This window comes from Octopus sinensis, unplaced genomic scaffold (assembly GCF_006345805.1).
Source record: "Octopus sinensis unplaced genomic scaffold, ASM634580v1 Contig12680, whole genome shotgun sequence".
NCBI lineage: Eukaryota > Metazoa > Mollusca > Cephalopoda > Octopoda > Octopodidae > Octopus > Octopus sinensis.
In genome coordinates this window covers 1-25,030 of record NW_021832712.1, presented here as the reverse complement: position 1 = coordinate 25,030, position 25,030 = coordinate 1, and the positions used below count along the sequence as shown (strand labels likewise).

Genomic DNA, 25,030 nt, shown 5'->3' with positions numbered 1-25,030 from the left:
GCCTTCGCAATGTTGGTTATTTTGTTATATGTAAATTTAGACTAAAACAATAATTACCGACCTCTTCTCAGACTTTAGAGATGGAAAAAACCTTATTTTGCTATTAGAACAGTTAAGTGGAGAAAAGCTGGTATTCTACTGTAGATATGATTCTTATATAGGTGAGGGAAAAAGGGAACAGCGAAATCCATATTATTAATAATATCACTACCGCATTGGTTTTCCTTGCTTCTAAAAATGTATATCATTATAATTTGCGGTTTTTTTGGATTACTAATTGGTATTTAGGTAAAACTGTATAATATTGAACCCATTCAAATAATGAAAGGCAACAAAAAACTTACCTTAGGACTTATTTGGTCAATTATATTACGTTTTCAAGTATTTTAATTGTTTTATCATGACCTATTTTTAGATGGAAACTATTATGAATTCAACTGCAGACAAAAATGTTAAGAAAGCTATCTTGGAACTTGTTAATTCATACGTTTTAGAATATATTCCTGATCCTGTTAAAAACCTGACTTCTTCGTGGTACGATGGAACACTTTTAGCATATTTGATTTATCATCAAAACAAGTCGGAAATAAATATTTCTAACCTTTTATCAAAAACTCCACAAGAAAGAATACAATTTGTTTTTGATTTTGCTTCTAAAAATTATCAAGTCGATTACCTTTTAGAAGCTGAGGGTTTTAAAAACGATTTTAACGGAATATTTTAGATTTGGCTTCTTCAAAAGCTGATGAACAATCGATTATGACATACTTGTCTTCATTATGTGCTTCATTGGAATCTTATAAGAAAAAACAAGTAAAAATTGATTAAACCAACTTAGATAAATACTGAAACAATGTCGAATGAATTTAATATAATTAATAAGTGGGTCATTTTACATGAACAAAAATTTCACGAAATAATAAACGATGATGCTGTACTTCAAATTGACGAAGTTAATTCAAAAATACTATTTTATAGATTTCTACGTTTTTTGACCGTTTTATAAACCAATATAAAGACAAAATAGATGAGATTGAACAACTTTACAATAAAGTTAGTTAAAAGCTTAATTTAATTTATTAATGCAACTTTGCGTGTAAATAAAACAATCAATTTCTGTTTTATCTTTAGAAGGATTCAATCTCAAATTCGGATGCAGGTGCAGACAAAAATGCAATTTATCATTTGAGAATCAGTGCACATAAATTAGATGCTTTATTCAATGATGCTAGAAGAAAATTTGAAATGTATAAATTAATTTATTACTCTATTTTTATAGGATGAAAAAGCTAAATTCAAGCTCACTTAAACACTATACCTTATTGCAAGACAAGCTATCAAGTGTTAATCAACAGTTGTCTAAGGTTTGTTATTATTTCGATTATATAAATTAGTGTGAAGGATCTACAAAGAACTACCAAAATTTATTGTATGTTTTAGATGAAATTGAGATAAGCTGCAAAGATAAGGAGAGAAGTATGCCAACAATTTCTGAATGCAAGTATACTTTTTAAAATAACCTTTAAGTATCGCGTTATTAATTGATCAAGTAAAAGATTTCAAATCAAATATTGAAGAAAAAATTGCCGAAATAAAACAAAGAAGTAAAAATACAAATCCGTTTTCCAAATGAGTGATTTTATGAAACCCAAACTTGAAAATATAGAACTAACAATAACAAAAGTGAATTTTCTTATAAATATATTTATTTAAAGATCGAACAAGAAATATTATTATTGAACAACGATAACTGCAAAAAACTCATAAATAATTTAATTCAAGATCAGGTTTTTCCAGTCGAGCAATACTTATGCTCACTAGTAGAAAGTAACGAATATTTTGATCAAATGTAATAAATATTTGGTTCAGAATTATTAGAAAAAAATATTATGCAAAAACAAACAAACTGATAACCATTCTTAATGTTATTATTAAAAAATTTGAAGAAAATAATTTTTCTCAGTTTTTAAAAATGTATTAAAAACAATATTTTAATTTTTAAAGACTTGACAAAAACATCAATATCTCAGAAATTGGTATGATTTCGGGGCAAGATGATATTTTATCAAATGCTTTATATTCATTTGTATTTACTTAAGAAAAAATATTTAGAAAACAAAAAATGAAATTTTTAATGACATCGAGACAGTCGAATTCGACTCTGAATTTAAAAAAACAAATGAAAAAATTTGTAATTTAATTCATATTTGTAAAAACTCAATCTCTGTAATAATTTTTGTTCATGATGTATAGAATCTAGCTCTCGTGCAAAATGACGATGATATAAGTTCGTATTTTTCTACTTTACTAGTATTCGTCATTTATATTAACATTTTTAGACAAATACAACTTGTTTACATGAAGAGATAAATAATAATAATTTTTTTGCTCGTGTTTGCGCTGAAGTTTCAAATATTATTTATATTCGAAAAGCTCTTGAAAATGAAAAATGGCATAAAATAAATTTAGATTTGAATGCCTGTCAATCGAAATATTCAGTTATTAAAAATGATTACTTATTTTAGTATTCGAATTGTATACCTGAACTCTTTAAAGAGGGAATTGAAATGTTGAAAAATAAACCCCATTTTAAGGATCATATACTTGTAATAATTGTTAATAATTTTATATCATTTAGAAATGCTTAACAAATTTATATTTGGCCAACAGATCTTATAATAGAGCTATGGAATGCTTTACTATTCACCGAAATAACATAGTTTATTTAAATAGCGTAGATATTACTCTAACTATTATACGTAGTTTCGAGATTTATTAAAAGGATGTGAAAAATGGTTACAAGATAAACGTGAAATATTAGAAAAATTATCTTCTAAAGATAGAATTCAAAAGAAATCTGGGAAACTGAGAAGGAAATCAGGGTTTAAATAAGTTATAAAATTATTAGAATTTTTTTCGGGACGTTAGCGATTTTGGTATACATATTTATCGATTAAAATGGATGGGTTCTAATTCACTCGCTGTCCATAAAAGGATATCTGATTTAAAAAATAACGAAAGATACATAATTGTCGATCCAGATAACGCAAATCTTATTAAAAAACAAGATATTCAGGTATTTTCTTAATCTAGAAAATAAAGGGACATAAGTTTAACATAATTTCGATAGTTAGCGATGATAAATGGAAGGTTTATTGGATTTTAACCATCCAGTAATAGATTCTGCTAGAGGATGGAAGCGAAATGTTTATACATCCTTGTTATACAAGCTTATGTGGACCGGACCCTGATATACTTAAGCGTGTTGATGATATCGACATGTTTTGGCATAAATTGCTAAACAACTGCAATAGTCTTATTGACGATATTAACGAAGATGCTTTAAATTCAAATAATTCAAATTTTTTGAAAAAGGAGTATCTCGAAGAGGGAAAAGACTTTTTTGATTTATCAGTCAATTCTATTGAACAAAATTTTAAGGATTATTTGTCTGGTAAAGAAAATGAAATGTATGAGGAATCTAAAGTAATTCTTCATGATTTATATTTTATTAGGATTTATTCAATGTATTGGTGGATCGTGAAGATACCTTATCGGAGGATAAGTTTAATTTTAACTGGAGAAATAAAGATGATTGGAATGCTTTCAGTTTACTACAGTCTTCTGTCAGGGAAGATGTTGAAAGATGTCGGGATTATAAATTAAAGTGATGATACAAATTTCTATTATTTTTTAGAATGGAATTATTGGGGAAGATTTCTAAAAAATGCATCGAGTGTGATTGTATACTTAATGAATATTTGAGTTTTGTCGAAAATTATAAATATAATATTTCTTGGCAAAATATGAATACCATTCATCAAGAACATAATGTTAAATTAAAACTATATTAATTTTTAAAACAGGAAATGTTGCAACGTTTTAAGAATGACTATGTTTTAAATAATAACTTGGATGAAATACAAACTCATTATAAATTTATCTTAGAAAAACATACCTCTCATTGGATAAAAGAAATGATTGATAATATAAATCTTAAATATCAAAATACAAAAATAAAATTGGAAGAAAGGTTTTTTTTAATTTTTTATCTTTTTTAAAGAGTAAAGTTAATTGAGGAATATATTGAGCTTTATCTTTTTGTAAGATCAACTCACTATCTAGCAGAAGATTTTTCAATAAATATGCAAGTTTTAATAACACTTGCAAATATTGATTCGAAGAAAGTTAAAGTATAATAAATTTAAATTAATGTAAAAGGATAAAAACAAAGATATTTATTATCTTAAAGAAATAACAGATTTAGTATCATTTTAAATTAAGACTTTTATAGAAATGCAGAAAATTTTCAAACTCTGATTCTAAAGATTTACGAATGGTACAATCAAAGCAAGATTTAAAATTAAGTCGTAATTTTTAGATATTTTTTTATAGATTTGATAGAAAAAAATTTTCATGAGATGGCTATTAAAATAAGTCAATTCAAAAAATCTGTTATCGACAACTTTGAGCTGCCTGATAGCCATTCTAAGATCTCTAAAATAATTATTGATTTGAATGTATTCGAAATAATTTATTCTTAGGATAAATTAAACGAATCCAATCAAATCCACGAAGAGTTGGAAAAAATTGATATTGAAGACAAATTAAAATTCAAAAATGGTTATTATCATTAATAATATTAACAGAATTTGAAGATTGTGAAAAAAACTTAAAATTAGTATATGATTGGATACTAGAACAAATTGATATATATAAAGATGTTTTAAAAAATACGAGCATAATTATTGAATCTTTTGAACAGATAAATACACAAATTTCGGAAGTCATAGAAAAAACTTCCAATCCTGTTATTTTGATGGATAAAAGCAACTGTGATATTTTAAAGATTTGAAATTTAAAAATATCTTTTAGGGGTATATTGATACTCTTGAAACCAGTCATACTGAATTAAAAACGACCAATTTACTTTTTTATTCTATCGCTGATAATTTTACATCTGAAGGTATTATTTCATACCAAAAACGTTTGGAAAACTTGGGTATTGTTATTTATACACTTTGCAGAAAATAAAATTCTATTTCAGTTAAATAGACATAAAAGTGATCTTACTATAATGGAAAATTTTTTTGAATTGTTTGAAAATTTAAAGACAATGATAAATAATTTCAATACTAGTTTAAGAAAAATATCAAATCAAGAAGGTGAAAGTAATATCAAAAAGGATTGTTTAACTGTAAACTTTGTAATTAAATTAATTTTTTTAGAAATTGAGAAATGAAAAAATTGGATTTATAAAAACGATCTCAATAAATTTAAAAGAATTATACGAAAATTATTGTTCATTAAAAAACAACTCGAAATTTTCTCTTTTTGAATTTGAAAATTTTCTTTCTAAATTATGGAACGATATTAATTCCTATGAAAATAATATAATAGATATTGAATACAATGAGTCAAATTTAATTTTACATTTGACTTTAAGATTATTAAAAAAAGTTGATCATTTAATTGAGTTGTTATGTATGTTAGATTCAAACTCGAACTATGAGGTATATTTTTAATTAATTGTCTATCTTAGATATTGCTGCAAAAATTTGATTTTTTAGAAAAAAATCTTAAAAAAATAAATATCAAATTTTCTGAGTGTGAAAATAATTTTGGCGCAATTCAATATTCGGAAATTAAAGATAAATTAGCTAATTTATCCTCTATTATCAGTAATGCATACGAAAAATTCGGTGATAAATTTTCAGCATCTGACGTAATTTTGAAACTTAATTTGATTAGAATGGATGTTTAAAACATGAGAAACCTATTTTAGATGAACTTTTAGATTACATCGATTCTATTTCCTTAGATGATCAAATAAGCTCAGACGTAATCATACAAATGGCGGATAATCAGATAAATTTTGATATATCATCATCAATCGATAAAGCATTGGAAAAATTCAATTTAAAAAATCAAGTATAGTTTAAGTAAAATATAACTTTTAGTCCCAATGTTTAATTGCGGCGGACAGGTCGATAATCAAAAAACTCACAAGAAAAATACGCTTTCAAGACGAACCTGTTGTCGAAGAAATTTCATGTCTTGAGAAGATGGGTTCGGATTTATCATTGGATAACGTTGAAAGTTCAAAGGTATTAGGGATAATATTCTAATATGCCAATACAGCTCGTCAAAATGATTAACGAGTCCATCAATTATTTAGTTCAAGTTCAAACTGATTTATTGGCTAAAGATGATATTTCTTATGATTTTTATAATCTTGAAAATTATCAAATTAAGAACAAAGTATTTTGTTTGATAACTTATGTTTTAGCAAATTTTGGATTCAATAAACTCCCGAAAGATGGAAATGCAAGAATTAATAAATCAAAGCAAAAAACAACTTTTTAGAGAAGGAAAAATCGATTTTTCTATCCAGAACATCGGGAAACGGCTTGAAAGTTTGATTCAAAAAGTTATAAATCAAATATTGAACAACTGCCAAAATACTAAAGAATTAATAACATCATTAAAGCAGTGGAATTACTTCTTTGAACAATTTAACGATATTTACAGGAATATTCAATCAAAACTTGAAATTTTTTCTACTCATGCAAGATACGTTGAATCCTTAGCGAAAAAACAAAATAATTTTGACGTAGGAGTTTTCATTTTTAAAACTTTTTAGGACATTCTTCAAAGCTACAAAGAACTGGAATCAGTAATTGAAAATATGAAATTAACATTTTCAATTATATCAATTTACATCCCTGCTGACGCCATTGATCCATACAAGATCGAATTAGATGATTGCAGTTTTCAATGTTACCAATTATCACAACAAATTGATAACCATTCAAAAATTGTTAATGAATCTCTTTCACAACAAATTTCGGTTATGATGAAATTATTATTTAAATAGCTGGAAGATGACTTTAATGATATTTCAAATTCTTTGCTTCAAACTTTCGACAAAATAAAAAATTTTGATTTGAATAAAAACAAATTTTCCAATGAATCAGATGTGACTATTCATCTTAAAGAAATCGAGGTCATATGAAATAATTATTAACAATATTAGGAATTAAAAATGATAACTAATTTAGCACAAACAAAATTATGTCGTATACGTGAGAAAATCCAAGTTGATTCAGCCTTATATTGCAGTAGATATTATTTTATTGATTAACAAATCTGTTACATATTCTAATATACTATAGAAATCGAAGAAAAAAATTATCTTAAAGATGCAATAATAGTCAAAATTAATGATCGGGAACTGATGTTAAAGAAAACGTTAGAAGTAATTACAGATTTTCAATCAAATCTCAAAATGTTGAAACTTTGATCGAGAACGCTCAGGAAGAACTTTCCATGTTGAGTCATCTTTCTCTTAGTATAGACGACACTATTGAGCAAATTTCATCACTAGAAGTATAAATTATTTATGATTAAAATATTATAAGGCTATGGATGCGGATTTTGAAAAAATAGAAATCGAATATGAATTATTTACTGAATTTGTAGACTGTATACCAAATCAATGGCCTAATATAAATATATTTGAAATCAAAGAAAAATGTCTTTCACTTGGACGAACTTTAAATAAACTTAAAAGAAATTACATTGAAAAACTAGAAAACTGTAAATCAGTATTCAATCAAATGCATTCTGTTCGCAGTGAAATAAATGTTTAATTTTATGTACTAACCTCGTTTAGACTTTATTTGATTGGATAAAAAGCATCGAACCTGAAATTGAAATGCTAGTGGAAACAGAGACTGATGAAAAAAATTTATATTATTTATTAGAAAATACCAATGTATTTAAAATTTGTCTATTTCTCAAGAATATAAGGAAAAAGATTTTGCCCCACCATGGAAAAGTTGATAGTCTAACATTTGAAACTGGAAATATTCTTAGAATGACATCCGTAAGTGACGCGGATAGCTTCACTCGCCCTGTTGAAGATATTGATATGCAATTTTCTGATGCTTTAAAACTAATTTCCGACCGCGAGGTGACTCCTTAATTTATAAAAATGCAATATATTTTAGTATCAACTGCAGTCTCAAGTCATTGAACTTGGATATTTCACTAAGGCTCTTGAAGAAGCCAATAAATGGATATTTACAACACTTGACGTTATTGAAACTATTGACAGTGAAAGTAAAACTCATCAGAAAATGGAACTAGATCTATATCGAATTAAAGTTGATTTTTAAAATACACATTTTCAAGAATATTCTTGCTGATATTGTCTTGCATGAGGAAAATATATTCCGAATCATGGAAACTGTTTCAAAATTTACTGATAGTGATGAAGTTGAGGATAAAGAATATATAATCCGTCAATCTCAACTCTTAATTAAGAATTGGGAGGATCTTAAAAATTTATGTGAATCAAAAATCGAACATTTAAGGATAGAGACAAAAAGGGTATATTGGGAAATATTTTATTTTCACAAGGGAATTGAATTTGAAGAAAAAATTGAATTATTTGGCGTCTTGCTCAACGATATTGAAAATAAATTATATAGCCTTCATGATTATTCATGTTTTGAAAGTACCGCTGAACAACAACTTTTTGATATAAATGTTTAATTTATGATTAATGCTTATTTTTTAGAAACTTGGGGATGAATTAATTGAAAAAAAGATTATTTTACTTGATCTAGCGCCGCCTGTAGTATCTAATGATGTATAATTTAAAATTTAATATTTTAAGCTTAAAAAAATTTGGAATCGGGTTGAATTAATATCTGAAGCTGTAGAAAATAAAAAAGTATTGAAATAAATTTATATTTTATTAGAAACTAATTGAAGAGAATGTTGATAGAATTAAACAATATTCTGATTTATCAACCAAATTTCATCAATTTCTAGATTCTATGGATTCTAGAATGAACACTTTTATGACTCCAAGTTATCTGTATAATCGAAATCAGCAACAGCTTCAAGATCTTGAGGTATAAAAGACTACTTATTTCTTCATAGAATCTCAAAGCTAAGATTTACGAAAACTTAGCCGATAAAAATAATTTGGAAGAAATTGTGATTAAAATGAGATACTACGGAAGAAAGGGAGATGTTCTTATTATTAACAATCTGTTTGATGACTATAATCGAAGATACTCCCGCTTGTCTGATATAATTGACAGCCGTATAAGGAACGTTAAAAAAATATCTCCAATATCCCTCCGATTAAAAACTCAGTATGACGAATTTTTAGACTGGATTACTGAAAAAAACATTGAATTAGAAATTGCAGAATCTGAAAGTCTAAATCTTGAAATTGTAATGGACCAACATAAAGAACATTTGGTTTATTGAATTTAGCTTTACCTCACATAGCAATTTCAAAATAGTATAATCGAAAAACAAACTGACTATGATAATTTACGTGCCTCGATTCGTAAAATAATTGACGCAGCTCCAAAATACGACAAAGACTGGTTTGTTAACTATCTAGAAACAGTCACTACATGCTGGCTTTCATTACTTGGACTTTCATTTTCACGGTAATTTGAATTAAATTTATGATTTTTAATTCATTTGTATTACTTTTTAGGCAAAGATTAATTGATGAGACAATTATGATTGGAGGAAGTATTTCTGATGCTCTATCTAACAACTTTACATGGATGGTATCCACATTAAAAAAATTAAACTTTGAATATGAAAACCATTTTGGTCGTTCGGAATATATTAAATCTCTTCTGAATAACTGCCAGGTTAATAAATTATATTAGTTCTATTGTAGATATTAAAATCTGATATTGAGCAAAGACGCAACATTGTTCAAATGCTAATGGATAAAATTGAAGAGGGTGGTGGGGCCAACTTAGTTTTTGATAAATCGGATTTTGAAAAATACGAAGATATGCTGCTATTATGGTCTCAAATTCAAAATTTAGTCAGCAAAAATTTTATCAATTTTAACGAGTCTTATAAAGAAGTAAAAATATATTTGATATATAAATAGGTCTTAAAATACGAATCAAAAATCGAAGAAATGAACTCATTCATTAATAAAAAACAAGAAACTATCGACACAAAGATAAACACAGAAATCTCAAATGACGCTCTTGAAAAGCATTTTAAATCACTTAAAGTTCTCTTATTTATATTTTATTATTCTAGAAAGTTGAATCCGAATTTGGTCGATATCATGATACTTTTAACTCCATTGTTACCCTGGGAGCTGATATTATTAATAAATGTAATCCAGATTCTATAGAAGACGTTAGGAACATTCACCAATCATTTATCAATAAGTGGAATGAGGTTAATGAACTTTTAATTAATGAAAGTCTGAATCTTTGGTTTCCATAAAAAAAGAGCAGATCAGTAAACTTCTCAATGAGCGTTCCGAAAAGAATAAACAAATTAATAATTTGTGTGACGAAATTACAAATTTTCGCGGAGAAATACTTGAATTAGAAAGGAACTTTAATTACAACAGCAGCCCGGAAAAATTGATTTCTTTTAATAAAAAATTAAAGGTATATAAGTAGTTTTAAATTCATATCAACATTGTTTTTATACTTAATAAATTTAATTAAGCCAAGTTAGCTGTTCTCAAATTTTTTATTGCTTATGTCCATTTATTTAACAATCTTATAGGATTTTGAAACTCGTTTGAATGTTAAAAGAAACGATGTAGAGTCAATTATAAGAAAAGATATGCGTCATTATAATATAATGGGAATTCGGCAAAATCTTAGTCGATTCCGTTCTTATTCAGTGAGCAGAATTGATAATGTGGAAAGATATTTGGTCAACAAGCTCCGAACTTAAAAAACAAGTCAAAAAACTATTATTAAAGCATGAACAAGTTATTTTATATAAATATTTTATATCTCAGATTCAGAAATTGGATAATTTTTCCATAGAAGAATGGGTAGGTAATTTAAAAAATTGTATGAGCAAACAAAAAGTCACTTTTACTGATTTGTTTAAAATGATTGATAAAAATTGTGATGGTGTTATTGATTTAAATGATTTTGTGTCGGAGATTCTTCATCTTTGTAAGTAATTATTTTGTTCCATAATTTGTTTTAGATCCGTCTTTGACTAGCGTGAGTGATCTTGAAAGAATTTGGTCGTTAATGAAATATCAACCAAAAAGTGGAGTAAAATTGAATACATTTGTTGAGGGTTTCAAAATTTTATCAGAAACGGCATTATTTAATTGAAATTTTTTTAGAAAACTAAACTAAGTAAAAAAAGTCTTGATGATGAGATTTCTTCGCTTTCTAATTGTTGTACATGTTCGAAAAAATACAACATTCATAAAGTTTCTGACGGAATTTATAAAGCATGATATTTTGAAATTTAAATAATTTGTAGTTTGGCAATTCAAATATTAGGCGACTTGTTAGAATCACGCCCAGTTCAGCAATGATTCGTGTTGGTGGTGGGTGGTTAACTCTTGAGGAATTTCTTCAGAGATATGATCCTTGTCGATGTAATTATATTTTATTAATATTTTTTAGCAAAACGACATCTAGAATCAATTGGAAAATCTATAAGCATATCGTCATTTGACCAGTCTAAAGAAATTGTACTAAATTTTATATAAATATTTATGATTTTAAACAGAAAAGACAAATGTCTACTAGCACAATGATATTTCAGCGCAAGTTAGATAAAAAATTCCCTCCACACAACATGAAATCGACAGAATCTTCAAGTATTCGATTTGTGAAAATATTTTTTAGAAACTACAGTTAGGTCACTGCCGCCTCCTACTGCAAGTATCAAATCGATTAAATTTTATTCCGATTATATCAAACAATTTAATGACTCAAATAATTAAATCGCTATTCTAGACTATATTAATTAATCTTAATGAAACTGATTATTCTTCAAATTATTCAATGCTATTTTAGATAAGAAATATTAATATGACTATGTGACGATGTTTTTATTTCTAACAAATAAGCATTCAAACTTTTTTATTTTTCATTTATTAAAATTTTTTTCAAGAAATTTTAATGTAGCAATTACTATATTTTCAAAAATAATCAAAATATTAATCGACAGCATAGTTAGTTGTCAAATTGTGTTTTAAAAACTTTTAAACAGTGCAGAAGTAAAAAAATACCTAATCGTTATTAAAACGAAGAAATTATCTAAAATATTAGAATCAGACGAAGACACATTAAAATATTCAAGTTTTGTGCTAAGAAAAGACCTTGGTCTAAGAAATAAGTTTAAAATATTTAAATAAAATATTTTTGTTCCAAATGAAGTTAATCAAGTTCGAAAGTCAATTGTTTTTTAGCCACATAACAAGTAGCATAGTCTAAAAAACTACGACAAATTGCTTTATAAAATTCTGATAATACTACTTGGATGATGATAAATTATTGAAAAATGTCAATGAATTTAAATTGAAAACTGATTCTGCAATTTATATAAAGCTCATTGGCACGTTTCAAGGGCATGTTCTAATGCTATACAAATATTTGTAACGATTGAAACTTTAAAATTATATGTTGAATAATTTTGGAATTAAAACTTGTTTTCAATGAATGAATTTAGGGCTATTTAAATTTATTTATAAAATCGTAAGAAAATGCGGGATGCTTAATAGCTGGATCAGGTTCATTTACTATAACCGATCCCTAACCTATTGGTAGATTAAAAGTTGAGCGTTAGGAAAGTTGTGAATCGATATTTGAGCCTATATAAGAAATAGCTTAGAAAACAGTCTAGCCTTCTATCCCTGGGAAAGATCTATTTTAAATAAATAATTGTTTTGTTCAAAAACAAAACCATCTTTTTGAAAAAAATAAGAAAGCGAAAATAACGAGAACTACTTTTACAATGATGCAAAAGATATATCGGGTGAATCTACATCATCGGGAAAGATATCATCGGGTCCACTATAATAGGTCGATTCCTCCAAATATATTTTCTCAAAATTATGTTTTTTATCTTTGGAATCTTTCCTCAAATTCAGCATAATAATATCACTAAGTTCACCAATATCTGAAAAGTCATCAATGCTATCCCAGTTTAAGTATTCAGGAGTGTGAAAATATTTGTTATCCATTGTTTCGATCTCAAAATTTTCCTCATTGATATGGAAATCAACTTCTCTTTCAGACTTTGGATTTAATAATAGTTCGTGCTCTAAAAAAATTTGTCTAGTAAATACCTAGAGTAGGTATGTCGACAATATCCTATAAATATATTAAAAGCTTAATTTAAATACTTTAACAACACAGGGTGATTCATAATTCTCTTTATTATTATCAACTGGTTCCATGAAATGAGTCACAAGTTTCACAACAAATTTGCCGCAAAAATAATATTTAAATTGTCTAATGATTAAATAATAATTACATGATAAAAAATTAATTAAAAATTAGATTTGTAATCTTTGCTTTGTACTACCACGTTTCAGAAACTGACAATGGACAATAGTGCCATAAGTTTTTGACGGAGAACCTCAAAGGATTGAGAATCGTTTTAAAGATGGAGAGGCGTGTCATCCAAAGATTCAAAATAAAGCGAAATAGAAGTGGCAAAATCGATGAGAGGATTATGATTTACTTATTGTCTCGGATGTATCAATAATAAATTAAATTTTCGCTATATTTCGAGTGTTTTTCTAGCCCTTGATCGATTTGGAATAAGAACCAAATTATTGGAACATACTTCGGTTTAAAATTTTCCCGCGACCCGGATTCGAACCGGGGACCTAAGGATCTACAGTCCTCCGCTCTACCACTGAGCTATCACGGGTGTGAAGTCTAAGTGATGTAAGTGATGAGTAGGGCCAACTAAGTTAAAAAAGTCAGGTAAAATTTTATGTTTTAGCTGGCAAAATATTTAAAAATCTTTACACCAAGTTATTTTATATCACATGTGCCGTTTATCTATTAAGCAATTATTGTAAAAAATTAGACTCTTATCCTGAAATTGATTTAATGAAGATGTACTAAGGAAAAAAACACTGCCGAATTCGGCAATGGCGAAACTGAAGAAAGGATGGCTAAGAGCCAAAGGACTTGGAGTTGGCATCAGATGCAGGCTCTACAACGCGTTTGTGAAACCGATCCTGCTGTACAACGCTGGGACATGGGGATGTTCCTTCAACGATCTACTGAAACTGGACTCATTCCATAGAAGGCAACTAAGAAGCTTACTCGGAATGGAGTGGCCACGTCGAATATCAACCAATGGTATCTACAACAAGTGTATGTGCTCCTGCATCAGCGGGGATGTGGTAGATGCCCGGTGGAGGCTATTCGGGCATGTACTAAGAATGAACCCGGACGCACCCGCTAACAAAGCGATGGAAGACTACTTCGACAGATGCGACATACCCTTCCGCGGACGACCTAGATCGACACTTCCAACTGCCTTAAACAAAGACCTAAATCCAGTGAGGAAAAACCTAAAGACGGGGGACGACCTGGACGAATTGAGATCACTCGCATACGACAGAGGAAAATGGAAAAAACTAACCTTAAATATCGTTACATTGAGTGTTGCACATGCGGGGCTATAAACCTTATCCGAAGCTATTCGACCATTCCAGGTTTCCAAAGCTATTTGAACATTTCAGCCAAATTCGTTCTTGGTTGAAAGATGTTTCTATAATATAAAGAGTTTTCTAAGATCCAATCAAAAAATTCTACCAAAAATTAAAAAAATTCTGTAATTCGTATGTTTAACAAAAAGTTATAGTGTTGAAAGAAGAATATTTTTGTAGTTTTATCTTTTCGGCGTGGTTTGCAGCCGAACAAGGGAAGAATGGATCCTCGAGTTTGAGAAGGTATCCACAACGGTAACATCCCATACGAGGGCTTTCCGGACGAATACGGGAATATTGTCATCCCGTCAGGCCTTTTGCCGTCTCCCCGATCGAGTCCGACCAGTTCGGGGAGGCACAAATGTCCCGCCGATTCGAGACCGGCCTTCACGATTTCATTGAGGGCCTTGTGTTCCCTGCCTGCGCTCCTCTTGCAGGAAAGTGGGTGCTTTTTGTTGATTCGATAAAAATTTCTTTATTTTTTAACTAAATTCATCTTAATTTATATTTGTTTATTAAATCATTTGTTTTCAAGGTAATATTAATTTATATTTCCTAGAAGAGATAATGGGTCTAAGCATGAGTAAGAAATACGAAAAGTTTTATCTCATGTTAATTTATTGTAGAGAAATCACTATTACTCTGATAGGAAATGCAAATGCAGGAAAAACAATACTGTCAAAAAGAATTAAGGGAGGTTTTTAATACAATTTTATTTAAATTATAGACAAATTTAGTAAAACTGTTCCAACAATTGGAATCCAACGATTAAATTTTGTTAGTGACAAAGTTCTTATTAATATAAACGACATTGGTGGGAATTCCTCAATCATGAAAATATGGGAAAATTATTATCCCGAGTCATTTGGAATTATTTATGTAATTGATTCAGAAGATAGAAAAGTATTTGAAAATTCAATTCTACAGTTAAAAAACATTTTAAATCACTCTCATGTCGTTGATAAGCCAATTTTAATGTATTTTAAATTTATAATATATTCTTTAACCTAACTAATATTCAGAGTACTTAATAAATGTGAGCTGGATCATTGTCTTTGTTCTGAAGAAGTGGAAACTTTGATAAATATTAATGAATACAAAAATATTTTCATGGTAAGAGCAAAAAAATTTTCAAATATATTAGACTGAATGTTCCTGTTCAGTAAATAATAATCATCCTCTGTATAAATTATTGTTAAAAAATTTTAAAATTTTTATAAATGAAATATCATCAAATTATGAAATTCTTTTAAAAAGAATCAACGTCGATAAACAATCTTTAAAAACAGATGTTGAGACTAAAATTGAAAACAACGAACTGAAGGACCAAGTTATACTTGGTGATGTCCCTGTAACTTTCATAAGGCGTAGTACACTTTTTGAAACGGTTAAAAAAGCTGAAAATTTAAATGATCCAGTGAACACGAGTATTCCTGAACAACATGATGAAAAAATTGAAAAAAAAGTAACAATTGCCGAAATTGATGAGGATATTGCCGAAAATAATGATAAATATATTGATCGCATTTTTTCAAACAATGAAGAATTTCATGAAACTACTGTATTGGAAAGTGACAATTCTGATTTTTAACAAAAAATATGTTATAAAATTTAAAATTTCGCTGTTGGAAATCTGCATCTATTTTAGCGATGGAGTAGACTACGATATTTATTTTTATTTATTTAATGACCAAAAGACCAGGGTAAGCCAGTTAATTATAATCCCCGTGATCCCCGATTCAAGCGAGGGAGATCTTTCTGAAAGGTTCGATCCTGCCCACAATGATTGGACTGAGACGACGATGTCTCAGGATCAGAGTTATAGAAGTCCTTTTTTTGGTAGGCATTAAGTGCCTCCTGAGCGTTTCTATATCTGACTGGAAATTCCAACTGACATGGTGAACCCCATAACGGCACGCTAAGACCGGAGGATAAGATAATATACCGGAGGACAGGAGAAGGAAGGATAAGATAATCAAAATAACTGGCTTAAGTTCATAGTTAAAACAATTAAATAGTTAATTAGTTCATTTTGATTGAATAAACAAGATAAACCGATGGGCTTATAATGATTAGAGTTTAATACAATTTTAGAAAATCATTGCGTGGCATTATATGATTGGCTCCTGTCCGAGGAGCTATAACATCCTAAATTTATCTAAACTGGCATGCATCAATGGAGTTACCCTATGCGAGGGCTTGAATGCGAAGCACCCTCCATAGCTGGACCGAGGAGACGGCAAACGCCCAGACGGCATGACCACCTTTCCTTACGAGCAGGGGAAATCCCTTATTTGGGACTCCACCTGCTTGGACACGTTCTCGCGCGGAAATCTCGCCCTATCCGCTGTCAATCCTGTGCACGTTTCGAGGCTGGCCGAGGATCGCAAGATTTTCAAGTACGGCCACCTCTCGAATTCTTTCCTTTTCACCCCAATTGCTTTGGAATCTTCGGGAATCTTTGACCCCAGGACGCTCCGCTTCCTTCGCTCCCTCGGTCGACGGATATCAAGAGTAAGACACAATTCCAGAGAGTCATCCTGGCTTTTGGAACGTCTGTCGATCACCGTGATCCGCGGGAATGGTTTTGCAATTCGCGAAGCGGGCAGAGCGCCTCGTGAGACCATTAGTTAAATTATCACAAATTTGACATTTATTCAGCTCTCCTTATTATTTATAATCCAGTTGTACGATAAATAAAAAAAATTCTGAACGATCCATTGAACACAAGGACTCTACTTAGAGTGAGTGACTGACAAGCCTACGTCACCTGACGTAACTATGCTCTTCATCTCTTTAATCATCTACGGACTGCTCAATCCTCTACAAAACGAGAAGCGACCACAATCCGATCGTAGTGGGGATTAAAAGAGAAGTCGTCACCAGAAAAATTCCTGTTGCATAAAATTACTTTGCAGAGAACTGGTCGTGGTTCTATAAAATCTTGAAATCCAAACCAAAGAATTGTCATTTTAACAACTTCAGCCCCCTGAACAAGGCTATCTGCTACTTCTCGAAGAAAATTTCGAAGCAAGAGCAATGGCTATATCAAAGCACCAAACTTATACTGCTATTTGTCGTAGGAGGTCTGCCTTGGCAAAGGAAAGAAATCGCCTTAAGAAATCAAACCAAATGACTTCGGATCTAATGATCCGTGTCAGAACATTGAATACCATATTAAAGGCTAGAGAACACAGATATAAGTGTTTTGAGCAGAATTCCAGATTACCGGCAAATGTCGCGACAAAACCGATCAGCCGCTCGGTGTGATCTTGTGTGGGCTTGTGAGAAGTTCATCGAGCGAGAATGAAATCCCTGGTGGGTGCATAGGGATCACGTGACTATTTGTCCTGTTTCTACTGTGGTCTTGGTTTCTAAAAAATAAAATAGAACACATCTTTTTATTTTATTTATTAAATCACCAAGACCACGCTAAAAACCGAACAAACGTCACGTGATCCTGATGCACTCAAACAGGGACCTCATCCTCGCTCGGTGATCTTTCCAAGAGCCCACACAAGATCGCACTGGGCGGCAGGCCGTTTTTGGCGGAACAATCGCTGACGGGCCCAGGTTTTATTAACATTTCAGTAAATTTTGCACGTCAGGATAATTTTTCCTTATGTACATTTGTAAATGTATAAAATGCCAGTTTCCAACGTTTCCTCTATTTTACACTGAATACTTTATACAACTCAATTAATTAATTTGCATGATGTCGGAAAATAAACACAGGCAAGAAAGAGAGTAGAGTTTAATTAGACTTTAGCACTGGAGTGTTTTTAGTCTTATTTAATCAAAAAATGTGCATTTTAACCGCCACCCAGAAACTATTTTTTTAATGATCATAGAAAGGTTGTATTAATAGTTCCTGGGTATTGATTTTAATCACTAAATTTTAATCCATTGGCGAATGTACTCACACACTTTTCCATTTCATAACAGAAGTACCAGAAGTCCGTATCTTGGGTAATGACTGAAAAAAAGTATAGCACTATACACTTTAATCCAAACACTTCTTCTCAGATTAAGGGCACAAAGTCTTCTAAATCTTTGCATGACACGCTTTTTCAATATCAAGACTTGTCTCTTATTCTAGTCCGCTGCTTCTAAACTTAATTCCTTTATCTTGTGAATAGTAAAGTCTGGGATTTGATGCATAATATTCAGAATCATGCTTTCCTTGACTAACTAAAATGCATTGGCTGAAAATTATGCTATGGATATTGGAATATAAATGTCGTGGGTTCAATTCCGAGGGAAGCAAGTTTGCAGCTGGGATCAAGTCTTGTCATCGTTTTCACCCGTGAGGCGACGAGTCCATCTTCCACGATGCAGATGTCGAAAGAGGATCTCCTACCTTCCCTTGATCACATTACCAATGAAAAATCTCCATTATGTAAAACCCTTCCGAAAACAAATGATGTGCGGTGAGCGACGGTAGGAGGCTAACAAATGGGAACTGGGCACACCAGATATTCCCCACCTCTCTTTGGATCCGGATGGCTGTATTGAAGATTTGGAGGCTAATGCTGATCGACATAGACAGTTCCTCTTTCCTTGGCTTCTTCATTCGATTAGTTAGCTGTGACTGTTTGTGTTGGGTTTGCTATGCAAGCTTGAGAGTTAATAAATAAATAACTAAAATCCAGTCTTTGAACTCACAGTACTCCACAAGTTCCGTGTAAAAATGTTTAGAAGAACAATTTTTGAAATTTTCAGACGTCATGAAAATTAATTAAATTATTAATATTTTTTCGGATCATAAAAGTCTTGATTAAATAGTCACAGTTAAAACCAAAATATTCAATTGAATAAGTATTGAAAAAAGATTTTTTGAAACAAATCTTTCTATAAAATGATTCAAAACTATTTTTATTTTTAAAAATTATAAATAAAATAGTTTTTAAAAATGTTTTTCCTAGCTTTTATCTATAATTTTACGTGTTCTTGTAATTTTGCCATAGATTATTGTAACATTGTTTGAAAATTTTACATGACGTTCACAATCATTTATGTTCTTTCTTATTAGTTTTTTTATAAGCTAACAAATTATTTATTCTGCAATTCAACCTGTGGTTCAAATATCTGACCACAATACATTCCTTTCAAATACATTTTCTCTGTATTAAGATTTTTTATTGGATGGAACGGTTTATCATTTTTTGAAATATTTATGGGTCTGATAACTCTTATCTTTGAAAATGAATTAATTTATATTAGAAATTAACTCCATTCTCTTCTATGACATTAGTTGTGCTTGTGGTTCTAATACAAATTAGATATAAAAATACTCTAGATTTTCTTTGCAGATATTTTTATCACATGTGCTATTTATCTACATTAGAAGATCAAATTTGAATGAAAACCAAGTTTTTCGCAGAATTTATAATTGGTTGTTCTCCTTCTAAACAATGCAGCCAAATTTACCTTCATTTTTCTCAAACGATGCTAAATTTTGTTTAATGTTTAGACCATCTGGCTCTGACGTAAATAATTTATTCTTTAAATGTAAATTACGGACAAAAAACATATTAAAACTATTAACTACTTTTTTATTGTCGATTAATGAAGAAAATGGTCGATGATCTCGAGATTCTTGTTTAAAAAAATCTTAATGTAATCACTAAAGCGATTATAAATACTTAATTGGTCTGTTTTATATTTGTTTCTTTTGAGAATTTTTTCATGTTCAGAATTCAGACTAGGGTCACTTAATTTCTTATTTTCACCGTTGCCTTAACAATTATCAATAATTATAATATTAAATTCAAATAACGTATGTAATACTTAAAGTACATACAAAGTGGTTTTTTGATTTTAAATGTATATGGTTGACATTGTTTCTATTTATAAAAAATGAAAACTAACCATTTTTGAAAAACTGATTTTCTAATTGATTGTCGAGTGCACCTATATAATTAATTGATTAATTAAAAATTTTAACGATGTTTGTTATATTAATTTATACTGACGCACTCATTTAGCGCACTTAAAGACACTTGTGACGATTCTAGATTACATAGTCACTAGTGCGATCAAATTTTTTTATGATCAAGCTATACAAAAGTATTGATAAACCTCAAAAAATTAATTTTTTTTAAAAACAAAGGTGCACTATCACCTTGAAAACAATTAAATCCTTAATTTCACAAAGCTGCTTAATTCGTCTTAACTTAAATTTGTAGTTTTAAATTAATAAACTTTATCCTTTTAGTTTGACATTGAATGAATTGATAAATAAAAGGCATTGAAATTGGACATAGTGGGTCATATCAATTAATATGGAAAATTAATTTTTAAACCGCATGGAAATCAACCACGAAATAAATTATTTTAACATTTTCCGAAGTTAATTCAAACTGATTTTATATCTAAAACTACTTTAATTTGGAACTATACGCTATTTCCAGCCAAATATTATTTTTCTATTTAGCAGACAAAAAATGATTACCTGCTATCAAAAATATAAAACAGGAATTCATTTATTCAAAATATGGAATTAATTAGTGCAAAATCAAACTAACAGATGCCGTTTGGAACTCGGATGCAAAAATATTATTGAATTAATTAATAGCATTTATTAAAGAAAAATGTATTAAACTTTTTAAACTAAAAGTTGAAAAGGTTTTTGTAATATTAACTTATAAAATTCATTATTTTATATTTTGTTTAAATAAATTGTGATTTGTCTTTGTGTTGGCTTTCGTTATGGATGATATATGCGAGCCTCGATATAGAATAAATGGATCAATGATTGATAAATATGTAGGAAAACAAATATGTTTATTGGGGACTGTCATAAAAACGGCAGAAAATCAAAGATCATTTGTTATAAAAACATCAGACGACCACGAGGTTACAATACTTCTACAACAACCTGTATATTAAAAAAAAGCTTATTTTAAGTTAACAGAGCCACTCGATAACATAATCGAACTTTGGGGTATCGTCAGCAGTGAAAAAAATGTCATCTGTGATAATTATGTTGTCTTCCCTAGAGAAGACGTGGAAAAATTTGGTTATTTTTTTCATTTATATTAGATATTAAACTATATGATGATGTAATTCGAATCTTGGCTCGCCATTTACAGTACTACTATGGTACTGTTTAGTTTCACTGTTCTGTTTTCAAAAAATACAACTTCGAGCTTGAATTTTTTTGATTTGCTTAAATAGTTCTAGAACAATAAAAATCACTTTAATAGCACGAATTGATTTTCAAAGTTATATTTCAACGTTTTTTAAAAAAGCCAAGTATCCGAAAAAAAGTTCGTTTGTGCAGAAAGTTTTAATATTATTATTATTTAAAGACCAAACACGGGCAAAGCCAGTTAATTATAGTTATTCCCGTGATCGCCGATCCAAACGAGGGAGATCCTTCTGAAAGGTTCAATCCTTCCCGCAAGATCGGCCTGAGACGACGATGTCCCAGGGTCTGAGAAGCTAAGAGTCCTTTTTCGGTAGGCGTTAAGTGCCTCCCGAGCGTTGCCATATCCGAAGGATATTTCCAACTGACATGGTGGACCCCGTAACGCCACGCTAAGCCCGGAAGGTAAGAGATCCCCATTTCCAACTGTGTCGTGCCAGAAGTACTCGTTGCCTCACGGGCAGGGGAACGATAACGAGAATTTAGCCCCAGGATGAAAACTGGCCTTTTTCGGAATCGAACTCACGACCGTCCAAATCCACTATCCATAGTTTAGTCTTCAGCCAAGGGGGCTCGAACTTTAGGGATAAATTTCAATAGCTCTTCAGACGAACGTTTGAATCACTTTGGAAATTTCGTGGCCAATTGTTAAGGTTTAATAAAATAAAAAAATTACTGACTAATTGAATTCTTTTATGGAATCAAATCTTACAAATATTCTACAAAGTGATTGATTTTGGAAATTAATTGGCATATTTAAAAACCGATTTACTGCTTGAATGTATTCTCATTTTTCTACAATAAAAATTTTATATAAACTCTATCACTGAATATTCTTCAGACGTGTCTTATCTATACCATTTCCCTCATAGTAAATGGGATTAACACCAAACTAAGTGGAATTCGCAGAAAACTAAGTGGGATTAACATCAAACAATATAAATTAGCAGAAAACTAGTGGGATTAATAACGAACTAAATGGGATTAATAAAGGATTACGTTTATCTTAATAATAAAATGGTATGGTGTGTGTCTGTCTGTCTGTCTGTGTGTTTGTCTGTGTGTCTGTCTGTCTGTCTGTCTGTGTGCACACCAACTTCAAATTGGCAATACGATGTCCTCGACTTACATGATGAGGTCCTTAAAACCTTCCCCCCAAAAAAAATTAAAAAAATTTTTCTGCGTTTTGGTCAAAATGAACAACTACGATGTCCTCGACTTACATGATGAGGTCCTTAAAACCTTCCCCCCAAAAAAATTAAAAAAAATTTTCTGCATTTTGGTTAAAATGAACAACTACGATGTCCCTCGACTTACATGATGAGGTCCTTAAACCTTCCCCCCAAAAAAATTAAAAAAAATTTTCTGCATTTTGGTTAAAATGAACAACTACGATGTCCTCGACTTACATGATGAGGTCCTTAAAACCTTCCCCCCCAAAAAATTAAAAAAAAATTTTCTGCATTTTGTTAAAATGAACAACTACGATGTCCTCGACTTACATGATGAGGTCCTTAAAACCTTCCCCCCCAAAAAAATTAAAAAAAAATTTTTCTGCATTTTGGTTAAAATGAACAACTACGATGTCCTCGACTTACATGATGAGGTCCTTAAAACCTCCCGCCAAAAAATCAAAAAATTATTTTCTGCATTTTGATTAAAATGAACAACGCGAATGTCCTCGACATTCATGATGAGGTCCATTAAAAACTTTCCAGGCAAAATCTCACGTATTAAGAATATCCTTGATGAAAACGACAGCGAGAATATTAACAATGATGAACTCCCAATTATTCGCGATAAAGAAATTCAATTCATCCTATGTTTTTCTCTTTAAAATTAAATGCATATATCATTAACGACCATGAATCAAAATTAAAGCTATTATCATAGAGTGTGCAATTAACAGATTTTGAAAAACCACTTTGATAGTTGAAACCACATTAGCACAATCATTAACACAATTTACCACAAATTGACGCACGACCTTGAATAGAGTGTGCAATTAACAGATTTTGAAAACACTTTGATAGTTGAAACCACATTAGGACAATCATTAACACAATTTACCACCCATTGACAGCGCAATCAGAAGAATTTGCGTAAAAATATTAACTATTTAGTTAAGTTTTCGTAAAGATTGAATTTATTTTCGGTATTCCTCTTTTCCTAAACTTTTTATTATTCAAAAATAATTTTTTCAATAGATAACCGAAGGAGGGAAGACGACCTTAAGAAAAGAGTTTTTCGTAAAGATAGAATTTATTTTCGGTATGCCTCTTATCCTAACTTTTTTATTATTCAAAATAATTTTTTTAATAGATAACCGAAGGAGGAAAAACGAAGCTGAAGAAAAAAACGGTCAGCTTAATAAGGTAATTAATCAATCTTTTTTGTGTGTCGCTTTCTTGCCTGTCGCTTTTTTGTGTGTCGCTTTCTTGCCTGTCGCTTTTTTGTGTGTCGCTTTCTTGCCTGTTTGCTTTTTTATGTGTCGCTTTCTTGCTTTCTTGTCGCTTTCTTGCCTGTCGCTTTCTTGCCTGCCGCATCTCTGCCTGCCGCATCTCTGCCTGCCGCATCTCTGCCTGCCGCATTTCTGCCTGCCGCATCTCTGCCTGCCGCATTTCCGCCTGCCGCATCTCTGCCTGCCGCATTTCCGCCTGCCGCATCTGCTTCGCCTGCCGCATTTCCGCATTCTCCCCCCATCTCACCCAAATAAAAAAAGAAAAAAAAAAGGAAATTACAAAGAAACACGAAAAAATCAAATATAAAAAAGTTAACAAATAAAAAAAAGAAAATAAGCCCAAAAAACAGAAAATAAAAAAAAGAAAAAAAACTTAAAAAATTAAAAGAAAATAAACAAAAAAAGAAAAAAAAACTTAATATAAAAAAGAAAGAAACAAGACAAAAAGAAAAAAAATTTAATAAAAAAAAATTTAAAATAAAAAAAAATTAAAAATAAAAAAAAAACTTTTAAAAAATAAAAAATGAAATAAAAACAATAAAATCGAAAAAAACACAATAAAATCAAAAATTAACAACTAAAAAATAAAAAAGAAAATAAAACAAAAAATCAAAAAAGTAAATAAAAAAAAAAAAAAGATAAAAAAATAAAACACAATAAAAAACAAAATAAAAAAACAAAAAAAAAAAAATAAAAACAAAAAAAAATTCAAAAAATAAAAAAAAATAAAAAATAAATGAAAAAACAAAAAATTAAAAAATAAAAAAGAATAAAAACACAATAAAAAACAAAAATAAGAAAAATCAAAAAGAAAAAAAAAAATTACAAAGAACAAATTAGAACGAAAAAATCAAATATAAAAGTTAACAAATAAAAAAAAAGAAAATAAAGCCCAAAAAAGAAAATAAAAAAA

General features: G+C 29.8%; 4 protein-coding genes, 2 long non-coding RNA genes and 1 other non-coding gene across 7 annotated transcripts; 6 read left to right on the top strand and 1 right to left on the bottom strand.

Annotated features, from left to right (window-relative positions):
- Positions 1-60: 60 nt before the first annotated feature.
- On the top strand, positions 61-828 carry LOC118761367 (alpha-actinin-like). The gene is made up of 5 exons (XM_036499210.1): positions 61-130; positions 162-239; positions 289-381; positions 416-692; positions 725-828. Exons 3-5 carry the CDS (start codon positions 322-324, stop codon positions 826-828), a joined length of 441 nt encoding a protein of 146 aa, XP_036355103.1. The 5' UTR covers positions 61-130; positions 162-239; positions 289-321.
- A 332-nt stretch (positions 829-1,160) lies between these two features.
- LOC115229448 lies at positions 1,161-1,501 on the top strand. Its single transcript, XR_003883331.1, has 3 exons — positions 1,161-1,247; positions 1,280-1,364; positions 1,395-1,501. It is a non-coding gene; the product is annotated as an uncharacterized LOC115229448 (long non-coding RNA).
- A 2,044-nt stretch (positions 1,502-3,545) lies between these two features.
- On the top strand, positions 3,546-6,877 carry LOC115229451. The gene is made up of 8 exons (XM_029799801.2): positions 3,546-3,667; positions 3,698-3,833; positions 3,867-4,033; positions 4,064-4,193; positions 4,876-5,007; positions 5,752-5,931; positions 6,290-6,613; positions 6,644-6,877. Exons 2-8 carry the CDS (start codon positions 3,699-3,701, stop codon positions 6,875-6,877), a joined length of 1,302 nt encoding a protein of 433 aa, XP_029655661.2. The 5' UTR covers positions 3,546-3,667; position 3,698.
- A 2-nt stretch (positions 6,878-6,879) lies between these two features.
- LOC115229446 lies at positions 6,880-7,614 on the top strand. Its single transcript, XR_003883329.1, has 4 exons — positions 6,880-7,006; positions 7,037-7,121; positions 7,176-7,389; positions 7,422-7,614. It is a non-coding gene; the product is annotated as an uncharacterized LOC115229446 (long non-coding RNA).
- Positions 7,615-8,158: 544 nt separating this feature from the next.
- LOC115229450 (dystonin-like) lies at positions 8,159-10,290 on the top strand. The gene is made up of 7 exons (XM_029799800.1): positions 8,159-8,394; positions 8,425-8,553; positions 8,585-8,656; positions 8,953-9,279; positions 9,310-9,476; positions 9,527-9,689; positions 10,099-10,290. The coding sequence occupies exons 1-7, from the start codon at positions 8,245-8,247 to the stop codon at positions 10,288-10,290; spliced, it is 1,200 nt and encodes a 399-aa protein (XP_029655660.1). The 5' UTR covers positions 8,159-8,244.
- On the top strand, positions 10,273-17,776 carry LOC115229449. Its single transcript, XM_036499209.1, has 11 exons — positions 10,273-10,460; positions 10,582-10,792; positions 10,823-10,985; positions 11,020-11,138; positions 11,308-11,425; positions 15,042-15,203; positions 15,234-15,483; positions 15,529-15,619; positions 15,651-16,027; positions 16,155-16,209; positions 17,492-17,776. The coding sequence occupies exons 2-11, from the start codon at positions 10,718-10,720 to the stop codon at positions 17,774-17,776; spliced, it is 1,695 nt and encodes a 564-aa protein (XP_036355102.1). The 5' UTR covers positions 10,273-10,460; positions 10,582-10,717.
- Positions 13,642-13,713, bottom strand: Trnay-gua. The gene has a single exon. It is a non-coding gene; the product is annotated as a tRNA-Tyr (tRNA).
- Positions 17,777-25,030: the final 7,254 nt, after the last annotated feature.